At 49.9% G+C, this 12,601-nt stretch overlaps 1 protein-coding gene across 3 annotated transcripts in view; it reads left to right on the forward strand.

Moving 5' to 3' along the window:
- The window catches only part of FOXK2 (forkhead box K2), a 69,070-nt gene extending 58,133 nt beyond the window's left edge, over positions 1 to 10,937 (forward strand). The window contains exons 9-11 of one of the 3 annotated variants that reach the window (XR_007146658.1): positions 4,916 to 5,201; positions 6,256 to 6,339; positions 8,179 to 10,937. Coding sequence is in view for 1 of the 3 variants with exons in the window: in XM_047831710.1 (XP_047687666.1) it covers positions 4,916 to 5,112 (197 nt within the window). In the remaining 2 variants the exon portion in view is untranslated. Of the gene's footprint in view, positions 1 to 4,915; positions 8,091 to 8,178 lie in introns of those variants that run through there. The other 2 variants (XR_007146657.1, XM_047831710.1) reach the window with 2 other exon arrangements.
- The last annotated feature ends 1,664 nt before the right edge of the window (positions 10,938 to 12,601 follow it).

Raw genomic sequence — 12,601 nt, forward strand, 5'->3', positions numbered from 1 at the left:
GAAAGGGAGACACGGAATCTGAAGCAGGCTCCAGGCTCCGAGCTGTCAGCACAGAGCCCGATGCAGGGCTCGAACCCACAAACCATGAGGTCATGACCTGAGTGGAAGTCAGGCGCTTAACTGGCTGAGCCACCCAGGCGCCCCTAAAATAATTTTTTTTAATGTTTATTTTTGAGAGAGGGAGACAGAACGTGAGTGGGGGAGGGGCAGAGAGAGAGGGAAACACAGAATCCGAAGCAGGCTCCAGGCTGTGAGCTGTCAGCACACAGCCTGACAGAGGGCTCGAACCCGTGAGCTGTGAGATAGTGACCTGAACCCGATGATCGGATGCTTAACCAATGGAGCCACCCAGGCGCCCCTCTGATGCACCAGTTTTTAATTGTGAAGTCCCCTTTATCTCTGTGCCCTTTTGTGTCTTGTGCTCCAGGTGGCCTATGCAGAGACTCCACTGCCACCCCTGAGGTGGTGCCCCTGTGCTTTCTTCTTCTCCGAGCGACAGTGTTCCAGCTCTTAGGTTTAGTTCTTTGATCCATGTAGCGTGAATTTTTGTATCGAGTGAGTGAGGTAAGGGTCTGACCACATCTTTGGCGTGTGGATGTACATCTGTTCCAGAAGAGGCCTCTTCCATAGAAGGTCTCTTCCATAGAAGAGACCATGCTTTCCCCACGGAGTGGTTTTGTCACCCTTGTGGAAAGTCACTTGACCTCCGATCTACGGGTTTCTTTCTCACGTCTGTTTCCCTGACCTTCACGTCTGCCTTGATGCCGAAGCCACAGTTTTGATTACCACGGTTTTGTAGGAAGTTTTGAAATTGGGAAGTAGGAGTCCTCCGACCTTGTTCTTCTTTTTCAAGATTGTTCTGACTATTCTGGATCCCTAGCAATTCATGCAAATTTTAGGATCAGCTTTTCCATTTCTGCAAAAAACCAGCATTTGGGATTTCGACAGGGACTGCACTGAGCCCGTAGATTGCTTTAGGCAGCGCCGCATGACGAGCATCACGTCTTCTCAACCAGGAGCGTTGACATCTCTCCATTTGTTTAAGTCTTTAATTCCTTTCCACAGTGTTCTGTAGTTCTAGTGTAAAAGTCTGGCTCAAATTTCTTCCTGTTTTATTCCTTTGGAACTCCTTCCTATTCAGTTCCTTTGGAATTGTTCTCTTAATTTCCTTTTAAGTTTACTATATATACAGCTGATTACAATATGTTACAGCTGATTATTATATATACAGCTGATTACTATATATTACAGTCTTTTCTATATATATAGCTGTTACCATATATACTGCTGATTACTGTGCATTACAGTTGCTACTATATACATAGCCGGTTACTGCATATTACAGCTGTTACTACATACACAGCTGTTACAGCTGATTTTCGCATGTCCATATTGTACTTTGCAACTTTGCTGAGTTCAGTTCTGAGTTGTTACAGTTTTTGGCTTAGGGGGTTTTCTTGTGTGGATTTATTAGGATTTCCCACATACAAAGATTAGGTCATTTCCAGTAGAGCGTTTTCCTTCCTTTTCCATTCAGATGCCTTGACTTCCCTGTGCCTGCTGGGCTAAGCCTCCAGCAGTGTTGAATCTCAGTGCCAGAAGCAGACATCTGTGTCCTGCTCCTGATCCTAGAGGGAGAACGTCATCTTGCACTGTCGAGGCCGATGTTAGCTGTGGGTTGTCGTCTACAGACCTTATTATGCCGAGTTGTTTTTCCTTTCTGGTTTGCTGAGGAGCTCTATCGGGAAAGGGTGTTGAATTCAGTCACGTGCTTTTTCTGTGTTGAGGTGATCATGTGGGTGTTTTCCTTTATTAATGCAGTGTGTTGCATGGCTCTTTTTTTTTTAATGTTTAGCTACCCTTGCGTCCCTGGGATGAATCCGTCGGCCGTGGCATATAACCCTTCCATATGCTGTTGAATTTGACTTGCTGATGTCTTGTTGAGGAGGTTTATGTCAGTTTGTGTCAGGGACATTGTAGCTTTCCTGTAGTATTCTGGTCCGCTTCAGTTTCAGGGTGATGCTGGCCTCGGAGAGTGGATGTGGAAGTCTGGCCTGTGCCTGTGCGGGATAGCCCCTCTTCGTGGCGGCTTCTGGGGCTGTACCACCTGCCCCCCAGAAACCCAGTGTGCTTCTGGCCGTTCCTCAGCCTCTCTTCCCCCACTGGGATGTGGTTCTGGTCAGAGGTGCTCTGTCAGTGTGGGTCTTTGCTGAGACAGCCACCCCAGGCCTCTATCCGGGGGCAGGGGCAGCGGCAGCAGGTGTTGGGAAGAATGGTCACCTCCTCCTGCTGATCACGTTCTCTTGTGGCCCTGAAGCAGAAGTCCCAGGCTGACACTTCACTCGCTGTCCTAAGAGTCTCCGTCATGCTCACAGCCATCAGCCCTTCTCCTTGCAGAAAACGGCCCCCTGCCCTGTGCTGCTTTGAGGTGTTAAGAAGGTGTAAGGGCCTCTTGGGGACACAGGTGCCTGTGGGCTAGTGCCTGCGCTGTCTGTCGTCTTAGTCCAGTGTCCCTGTTCACCTCCGTCTCCCCCGGGGGCCACTTGCAGGGGTGTATCTGGAGCCAGCGGAAGACCTGCTTGACCAGCTTAGCCTTTTGCCCTGTTTCCCCACGGGAGGCGTCTGCCCTGAGGGGACGGCGTTGCTGTCGTGCCCATCCCGTGTAAGGCTGGTGCTCTGGGGGACTTCTAGAGGTGACCTCCCACAGTTGACCCTCAGTGCTCGCCTGATCACTAACAGTTATTTGTAATCCCAGTCAGTGCTCATGCGTGCTCACGCACCCACGCACGGGGTGGATGGACACTTGAATCTGGCTCCTGCTGAGGGGCGACACGGCGGTGCCCCCTCTTGGGTTCAGCTCTGACCGGAAGCACATGCCCTTTAGTGCGGTTTTTCAGGGTTGGTGTTTTTGTTGGTGATTTTCCTGTTTAAAATGGACCCTAAGCATAGTACTGAAAAGGCCCCTGGTGTCGGAGGCACAGAGCTCTGTGATTTGCTTTATGTTACATGAGTTGCTTTCAGGCATGAGGTCAGTGTTAACGTGGTAGTAAGTTGTTTTTAACCAGAAACACATAGAATAAGGTGTGTGTTAACCGGTTGACAGACCCCTGCCCTGTATTTCTCCCGGGAGGGTGGCCGAGCACAGCAAGGTCCCAGCGTCCCGTGTCGCTCAGTTCCGGGCACTGATTCACTCTCGTTCGTGTCAAGCATCTTCGACTGTGTGGTGTGCGGGTCCCACTGGAAGAACTTGGGCTGCACGTCAGCGCCACCCCAGCAACCACACAGGCCCTCTTTCCTAACAGGGCAGGACAGTTATTCTGGAATGAAGTGGAGAGGAACCAGGGTGCCCCCATTAATCAGGGTCGAGCCAGCCCCTCTGTTCCTGAGGGCATGGCCATGTGCAGAGCCCCACCCTGGCCCCCTGTCTAGGTCAGGGGGCCTGTTCTCCTCAAGACCAGGAGCTGACAGCTCTCAGGGTGCATGGCCGCTAGAGACCCCCTAGGGCCCATCTTCCCAAGAGAATGCTCTCTCCATCCCCATGTGTCATACACAAGAGGCCTTAGCACCAAGCATCAGGACAGGCCTGCCAGATGAAGTGCATGAGTCCGAGACTGCTCTGTGTGGTCACCCAGGGGGCGAAGATCCGAAAGACTGGGGCTGTCCACAGCTAGTCTGACAAAAATCAGGGGGACAGGTGGCTCTCTCATGAGCGTGTGACGCAGCAGAGATGCCACAGACCCCTGTGTGAAAAGGAGCCGGTGGAGATGGTCCAGAGATACAACTTGGATGGGTTCTGAGTCGGGTACAACAAGGCGGGTCTAAGTTGCAGAACTGCCTCCTGTGCCCGTGGTTCACCCGGGTGGCCCTTGCTCCATCCCAAGGTCAGGCGGAGTCTCTACAGCAGCCAGTGCGCATCCCTGGGGCCCAGGTGGAAGCCTGCACCCTCCCGGCGTCTTCTGCCCCTACACCTCCTTGGAGGAACCTGTCGCCGAGCGCCTGGTTTGGGGTCGGTCTCCCCGCCCCTGCATTTGAGTTCCCAGTTTGCCTTTCTATAGCTTTACTTCTCCTGCCTTCTCTTCCTTTCAAGATACAGGCAACTCTGTGTCCATGTGACGCTTCCACTCCAGGACACATTCTGCCATCTATATGCCTTCCCTTCGTAGCTGCTTCCCTGGCTGTGTTTCCGGGTTCGGACAGGGGCGCCTTATGCTGGGACACTGATCAGGCTGGCGGTTCTGCCCCTTCCCTAGGGGACTCAGCCCTGTCTTCTCACTCTGAGGAAGCAGCACTTTCTTTCTTCATGTCTTAGAGTTTGCCTGATTGTGCAAAGCATGGGCCGGGTGAGGGCCAGGGAAGGAGGGGGGGTCTCTCTGTGATGCAGCCCCGAGAGAGGACGCGCTTGGTGGTAGGGACCAAGGAGAAGCCGCCAAGCCAGACCAGGGCTCGCGGGCTCGCGTCTGCTTGTGAGCTCCTAGGTTCATGGGGCCCAGACGAAGATGAACCTCCCCGCACACGGGGCTTTCCTTGTCGCGGCTCCTGGTTGGCCTGAGCCACACGCCCGCCCCGCTCAGTGTGATGTGGGGCACGAGGGGCTTCTGCTCGGGGAGAAGGCGGGCGGCAGCCCCTTTGCCTGAGCCTCTCCCCGTGCTTCTGTGAAGGTAGCACAGTCTTCGAAGTGATAAAGAGGCCAGCTGTTGCTGCGAACACCCGCTCGTCAGACAGTTAACTTGCTATATAGGGTTTGTCCAGTCCAGGCTCCTGTGCCCCTGGCCACCGCGGGCCGTACCAGTCACACACAGAGGCCAACCCTTTGGGCAGAGCCTGGACCAGCTGGTGCCCCGGGGCCCCGTGGGGGCCTGACGGGGGACGAGGGCGCACCTGAGAACGCGGGGTCTGACTCACTGTCTCTTTGCAGCAGGGGCGAGTCCTCTGCACATGCTGGCAACACACGCATCGGCGTCCGCCTCCCTGCCCACAAAGCGCCAGAACGGCGACCAGTCGGAGCAGCCGGAGCTGAAGCGGGTCAAGACGGAAGACGGCGAGAGCATCGTCATCGCGCTGAGTGTGGACGCGCCGCCGACGGCCGGCAGGGAGAAGGGTGTCCAGAACTAGCGACTGGGACAGCTTTTCTTACTTTAATATCAACTCTGTGGTGCCAAAAGGAGACACTGCCTCTCACCGACGCTCGGAACGCCGTCTCGGTGGGTAGAGGGCCCTGCGGTTGGACTTCACCTCAGCACTGAAAACACAAAACCCAGGTGGCCTTACGCTCCTTAAAGACAGAAGTCACACCTGAACAAAACCACATGCAACAGAACCTGGTTCCGGCAGCGTTTCCCCGCCCCGGGCTCAGCTGGTGACTCCGGATTAGAGGCGCGAGGTCCTGGTTGAGCCCGTGCCTGGGGCAGGCGGAGCTGCCGGGACAGGGCGGGCGCCGTCCCCGCTGCCTCCCAGGACGCTTGGGGCTGGCGCTTGCAGATGAGACCGTGTTTTGTTGTCCACATGTGGAATTAGAGTATTTTGAGGTGTACTTTCTTTACGAAATAATGGGGTCTTTGACATTTCAGATCACTCCATTTCTACTCTGGAAATTTTGGAATCACACAGGACTTTTTGTGTTGATTTCATTTGGGGAAAAGAAACAATGTAGTTTTGTTTTTGTTGTTTGTTTTCAGCCTATGGAATGATTTCCTTTTGTCTATCCTGTTAATGTTCAGATGGAGCTGCTTGATGACATCTGCAGGTTTTCCGTGTTAGAGCAGGTGCCGGATGCATTTAGGATGGACAGACAGACTGACTGGACAGACGGATGCCCGTGCTGGGCTGCATGTAGCCATGACCGAAAGAACTGCCGGACTCTCCGAGCTGCACTTAACTGGTTCTCTTTCCTGCTACTTTCTGTTGTTTGTTTCTTTGTGTTGACTTTGTCCCGGCATAATTTTCCACTCTAAGTAAAACAAGCCTCCTAAGTGTTGTGTGTGTTTCAAACGACAGAACTGTTCCTCCTTCATTTGGAAAAAAGATTCCGTCTTCTTCCACATACCCTTTTCAGACAAGCGTCATAGGTCTCTCTGTGGCACGTTCCTAGTCACGGTCACCGGCTCGAGGCACAGAGCCATCGTCCGACCAGCCGTCCACCCGGTGACGCTGCCATCTGCCCGGCACGCGGGGAGCAGCAGGTGCGGGGTGGAGGAGAGGCTGCGTGTTAACACGAGGGCCTTGGAAACATCCAGGTCCTTCTCTGATTTGTGACAGGAAATCCCCCTCAGCCTTTCAGAACTGAAGCAGTCCTAAAGCTGACTTCTCTCCTACAAGACACAAAAGTGAGATGAAACAAAGGTGAGTGAATGAGCAGTAAGGCCCCCCCCCCCCCCCCCCCCCGCCCGCCCGCCCCCGTCACGCTGCCCCTGAACAAAACCCTTGGCCTTTCCAGAGCGTTCTGAGGGGGTCAGGGCTGAGCAGCCGTGCAACTAGAAGAGGGCTTTGGCCTTATTGTGAACTTTTAAATGTCATCATCATCATGTTATTTATTTAAATGTAGTTATTTTGGTATTTAATTGTTTTTTTTAAAGAGAGGGAAAACCCTGTATTTTCCTGGTGGAATGAAACGGCTCAGAGTGGTATATTTAGGCAATTTTAAAACCTTATTTACCTACAGACCAAATATGATAAATTTGTTCTAAGTATTGTGTGTTAACCCACAGTACGGAGCTGTCACAATGTTATTGCAGATAATGCGTATGAAAAATAATGAAATTACTGCACACTAGCTGGATTTATAACTCAGCCATTAAAGAAAAATAAAAATGAAACCATCATGTGAATGAGGCCCCACGTGTGTGACAGTGGCAGGTAACTTGCAGGCTAGAGCCCGGATGGGTCAGAGTGCCTCAGGGCAGCAGTCTGCATCTTCCAGGCACTTTACAGACAACCTTGGAATGTATAGTTTTTGTCTTTTTACTCAGAAGGTTTGCGATTTGCAAAATAACGCTGATTGCATAATGTCCTGCGTAGGGTCAGGTCGCTCTGCTGAGTGGTCCAGACCTGCCAGTCATGACTCCCGTGGGCTCTGACTGAGCTCTGGGCAGGTGAATGGTCGAGGCCGCCCCAGCACAAACGCGGACTTGGCCAGTGCATCGTGTGTCCGCCTGGAGCCGTGTCTCCACAGCAGTGTACCTGTCACCGTCCAGAAAGACTGGGGTAGTTCTCCCAAAGTAAGCCCGGTCCATCAGTTGGTTATTTCTGAGCCTAAAACAGACTTTGTGGGTCTGGAGGGACTTTTGCTGGGATTATAGACTTTAAAAAAAGTACCCAGCTCTCAAATATTTTTGCTGTAAAGCAGCTGGCGTGTGCCTTTTTCAGAGGGCTTGGGGGCCTCTTCCTTGTCTTGTTCAGTTGGCTGATTGATTGGCACATGGAAATTTAAGACTATCAAGGAGAAGGCAGAAAAACAACATGGATTAGCAAATAGTCGTATCCCGGGCACTTAAAAACCGTTTGCAGTTTAGCTCTGAATTCCCAGGAGCCCTCAAAACATCCACGGCCACTGAGCTCGCGTCCCTGCTTGACTCCTGGTGCCCCCTCAACAGACGTGTTGCTCCGAACTAATCCCCAGCTGTTCACTGGAAGTTCCTAAATGTCTTACTTCAGGACGTTTCTGCTTTGACCTTTGCCAGACTTCTGAGCTCCCCAAGGAACTAGAAACTTCATTTGAACAGCTTTGCCCCAAACCAAACAAAAATACGAAAGCGAAACTCACATGTGAGCCACGTGGCGCGGTGTGTCTGGGCATGACTTGGGATCCCTCCTACTCTGGCATCCTTAAGAGTCTCCACGTGGACAGCTGAGCTCCTTAAAGACACCACTCCCTTCACCATCCTCCCTTAGAACAGCAGCATAGACCCTGAGTCGGGCGGGGCAGCCCCAGGACTTAGGATTTCCAAGCTATGTGACACAAGGAGATCAGTGACAGTCTTCAAGTCCTAACCTCCACAATTCTAGAAAGCATAGTGGTGATTTGTGTGCAAAGATTTTAAATTTTAAAACTACCAAGTTCCTGAAATTCAATAAAATATTTTTACTAATTTTAATTGAATAGAGTATCATTGTCATTTTGATAAACTGAAACAAGTTTTTTTTTTGTTTTTTTTTTTTTAACTTGTGCTCTGACCTGCCAAGGGCCTAGTGCACTGGAGCAAAGGCACCGAGGAGCTGCTGTGCTGGCCGTGGTGTGGGCTCTGCCGCCAGAGAGGGGTGTTCGCACGTGGAAGAGGCTCAGGGGGCACAGGTGGTGATAACGGAATCTCACTGATTTTATCGATGACAGTGCAGTTGTGAAACCTACTTTGAGGTTGTGGCTGTTGCCACCATTTCTTCTAAGGACCCGCCTTTCAGCCTAAGAATCAAGATCACTGCTGACAACTTGAGATCTACGCCCCCGTGGCAGCGCAAGCTCCACGCTCTGACACGGTGACCGTCCGGCTACCAGAAAGTCCCCAGTGGGGATCGCTGGTGTCCTGGAGCTTGCTAACTAACCCTGGCAACCGGGGAAGGTTGGCGCAGGGCCCTGTGGGAGCTCAAGGAAGCTGCGCTGCAGGGCTCACAGACAGAGCTCGTGGGGCGCTTCACTCTGACACAGAGAGACTAGTTCTCCTAACGAAAGGAAGCATTCACAATTGGCTTTACATCTCCTGTCCACGTTGCATTTATAGATACCTTAAAACGCGTATGGCCTTAACTCCCCTTCTGTCAGACAACGTTACTCTGGTAACTCATTAGGTTCTCCTTCAAGTTAAACTTGTCCAAACAGGTGTCAAAGCAGCTATCCTAGAGGATAAGCTACCTTTATCCAAGAAACAGACATAGAAGAGAAGAGCCTCCAGATAAAGGGGACAGTTCACTAACCAACAGGTCTTTCCTGTAGCAGAAGCACTGCTAATTAGAGGTAGGCCCACATTTAGAGCCATGTTTAGTCTACGACGAAGACATCAGTGCCCATCGAGAGCCTACCTGCAGCCACATAGTAAGTTCAGGCCTAAACGGCTGTAAGAACCACGGCGCACAGTGACTGACCCCGTAGGCCACTGTCCAGCACACGCAGGTTTCCGTGGAATGCTGTGCTACAAGGACTCACCGCTTGTTGCTTCCTCCGTGTTTACATCGCTGCCACACAACAGATGTTAGCCAGGGTCTCAGGTGACCTCTGAGGAGATGGGTAATCCCGTGGGCATAAGCACACTTTGCCCTGTGCCTTCCCAGGGTTACAGCTGACATCCCTGAACAGAATGAAGCATTTTCCCAGTACTCTGAAAAGTAAATAGCAGCAGGCAGATTGGGACTGTGGGACTAAAACTGTAGAAGAACCAGTATGGTGATGATTTTCCCATATTTTCCTCTCTCGTAACCCCCCGGGCAGCCTGAATACAGAACTGTACTTAGGAGCAAACACCACGGACCCGGGAGACACCTCCTCCCTCTCTACCTGGAGAGTGCTGGGAAGGGCCCGTGGACACCGGGGAGATCTGCTCGGACAGCTCTGGACACACTGAGGGCTCAGAGACGGGAGACTAGAAAAAGGGACACCTGTATACTCCAAAGAGGGTGTGTGTGTGTGGGGGGGGGGGGGGGTCCTTGTGAGATCTTTTTTCTCGCCACTTTGGCCCCAAGCTGGACCCAATCAGAGAGAGTACAACACCACAGGGAGGTAAAACCTAAAATTTTTTTAGCCAAAAACCAGGCAAAGGGGTATCTGGAAGATGGAAGTATAGAAGAGCTCCTCCCCCCTCCCATAGGATACCCTGAATTCTCCCTAAGCTGTGTACACCCGGAGCTGTGGCGGCAGAGACTTCATTAACTGAGCTACCATGTAGACTGGCCCTGGTGGTGCACACAGATGTAGGCCCAGCTAGCACCGTGCGCTTGGAGAACAGCGGACTCGAACCAAGGCCCATCCAGGGGAGGAAAGCGTGTGTGGTCGGAACCTAGTCAGACTGCCTGCTTCCAAAAACAAAAACCGAAAAACAAAACATACCAACATTTTCTAGAGGATTTTAATACTCAGAGTCAACATACAAAGAGCCAGGAAAGTCTAAAAGGAAAAGAAAGTCAACAGATGTCAACTTAAATGTGTTGGTGGAATGCTCAGAAAAAGATATATTAGAGCCTTTTAAAACTCTAGTCATTATAACCATACTCCCATGAAAGAAGGGCAAATGCTGTCGAAATAAACCAGAAGTTACAAACTTTAAAGTGAAAATTTAGTGGATAAACATTTGGAAACAAACCAAGCCTTGGGGACTTGTGGGACAATATAAAAAGATCTGATGTGTGCATTAATGGATTCCCAACAAAAAGAGAAAGACATTGGTGTAAAAATACTGTTTTTTACCAAAATGGTTGGAAGTATCCCAAATTTGGCAAAAGACAAATTTAAGGATTCACAAAGCTCAGTACACCCCCAAAAGTTAAAACTATGTCAAAACACCACTGACTAATGAACCTGAAGACTTTTTATCTTGAAAGCAGCCCAAAAAAAGGGACTAATTTTATACAGAGTAACGACAATGTGAACAACAACAGATTTCTCATCAGAAACCAGAGCCCATGTGACTGGACAGTTTTTTTAAAGACTGAAAGTAATCATCTAGAATACTGTACCCCTAGAAATACCAGGAATACAGATGAAATAGATATTCCCACATGAAGGTGAACTAACAGTCCTGAACCAGCAGAGCTGCTCAGAAAGCAATGCTAAGGGAAGTTCTTCAGGCAAAAAGTAAACCACAGAACGAATCTTGGAACTTCAGGAATGAGATCGGGGTGCCTGGGTGGCTCAGTTGGCTAAATGTCCGCCTTCAGCTCAGGTCATCTCACGGTTTGTGGGGTTGAGCCCTGCATCAGGCCTGCTTCGGTTCTCTCTTCCCCTCTCTCTACCTCCCCCCTGCTCGTGTTGTCTCTCTCTCAAAAATCAATAAACATTGGTATGCCTGGGTGGCTCAGTTGGTTAAGCCTCCAACTCCGGCTCAGGTCATGATCTCACAATTCGTGAGTTCGAGCCCCATATCAGGCTCTGTGCTGACAACTGAGGGCCTGGAGCCTGCTTCAGATTCTGTGTCTCCCTCTTTCTTTGCCCCCCCCCTGCTGCTCATGGTCTCTCTCACTCAAAAATACATTAAAAAAAAATTTTTTTTTTTTTAATCAACAGAAATGGAAAGATCTGGGCAAATACACTAATGTTTCCTCTTAAATTCCTTTTTTAAAAAAAAAAACAATTTTTTTAATGTATGTTTATTTTTGAGACAGACAGAGCATGAGTGGGGGAGGGGCAGAGACAGAGGAAGACACAGAATCTGAAACAGGCTCCGGGCTCCGAGCTGTCAGCACAGAGCCCGATGCGGGTCTCTAACCCACGAACCGTGAGATCACGACCTGAGCCAAAGTCAGATGCTTAACCGACTGAGCCACCCAGGCGCCCCTGAGAGTAAGTTTTTAATTTTTGTTAATGTTCATTCATTTTGAGAGAGCAAGCACGAGTGCCCGTGCATGATCAGGGAAGGGCAGAGACAGGGAGACACAGAGTCCGAAGCAGGCTCTAGGCTCTGGGCTGTCAGCACAGAGCCTGATACAGGGGTCGAACTCACGAACCATGAGATCATGACCTGAGCAGAAACCAAGAGTCAGACTCAACCAACTGAGCCACCCAGGTACCCCTGAATCAATATTGTTAAAATGGCCCTACTACCAAAAGCAATCTCCAGATTTAGTGTCATCCCCCTACAAAATACAAATTTTTCACAGAACTAGAACAAAAAAACCTAAAATTTGTATTGTTCTACAGAAGACCACAAATAGCCAAAGCAATCTTGAGAAAACAACAAAGCTGAAGGTATCACAATCCCAGATTTCAAGATACTCTACAAAGCTAAAATGAAATCGTATGGTACTGGCCCAAAAACAGACACATAGATCAATGGAACAAAACAGAGTGCCCAGAAATAAACCCAAGTTAATTCTATCACAAAGGAGGCAAAAATACATAACAGGGGAAAGACAACAAATGGTGTTGGGAAAACTGGACCACTTTCTTGTACCACACAATAAAAAAATAAATAAATTCGAAAGGGATTTAAGACCTGAATGTAAAATCTGGAACCATTAAACTCCTAGAAGAAAACAGGCAGTAAATATTTGTGAATATGTCTCCTCAGGCAAGAAAAACAAAAGCAAAAATAAACTACGACAAAATAAAAGTCTGCACAGCCAAGGAAACCAACAAAAGAAGGTGGCAGCCTACTGAATGGGAGAAGTCCTTTGTAAATGATGTATCTACACGGGGTTAATATCCAAAATACACAAAGGACTTCTACAACCTAACACCAAAAAATAAGCTGATTAAAATATGGGCAGAAAACCCGAATGGACATTTCTCCAAAGAAGACCTACAGATGGCCAACAGAGATTCTCTCTCTCCCTCTGTCCTTCCCGCACTCACGCGTGCGCGCACGGGCACACTCTCTCACAAGATAATAAACTTAGAAAAAAAACCTACAAAGCGAGATCACCTGACATTTGTCAGAATGGCTATTCTCAAAAAGGCAAGTGG

The sequence above is a fragment of the Prionailurus viverrinus genome, chromosome E1, assembly GCF_022837055.1.
Source record: "Prionailurus viverrinus isolate Anna chromosome E1, UM_Priviv_1.0, whole genome shotgun sequence".
Classification (NCBI taxonomy): domain Eukaryota; kingdom Metazoa; phylum Chordata; class Mammalia; order Carnivora; family Felidae; genus Prionailurus; species Prionailurus viverrinus.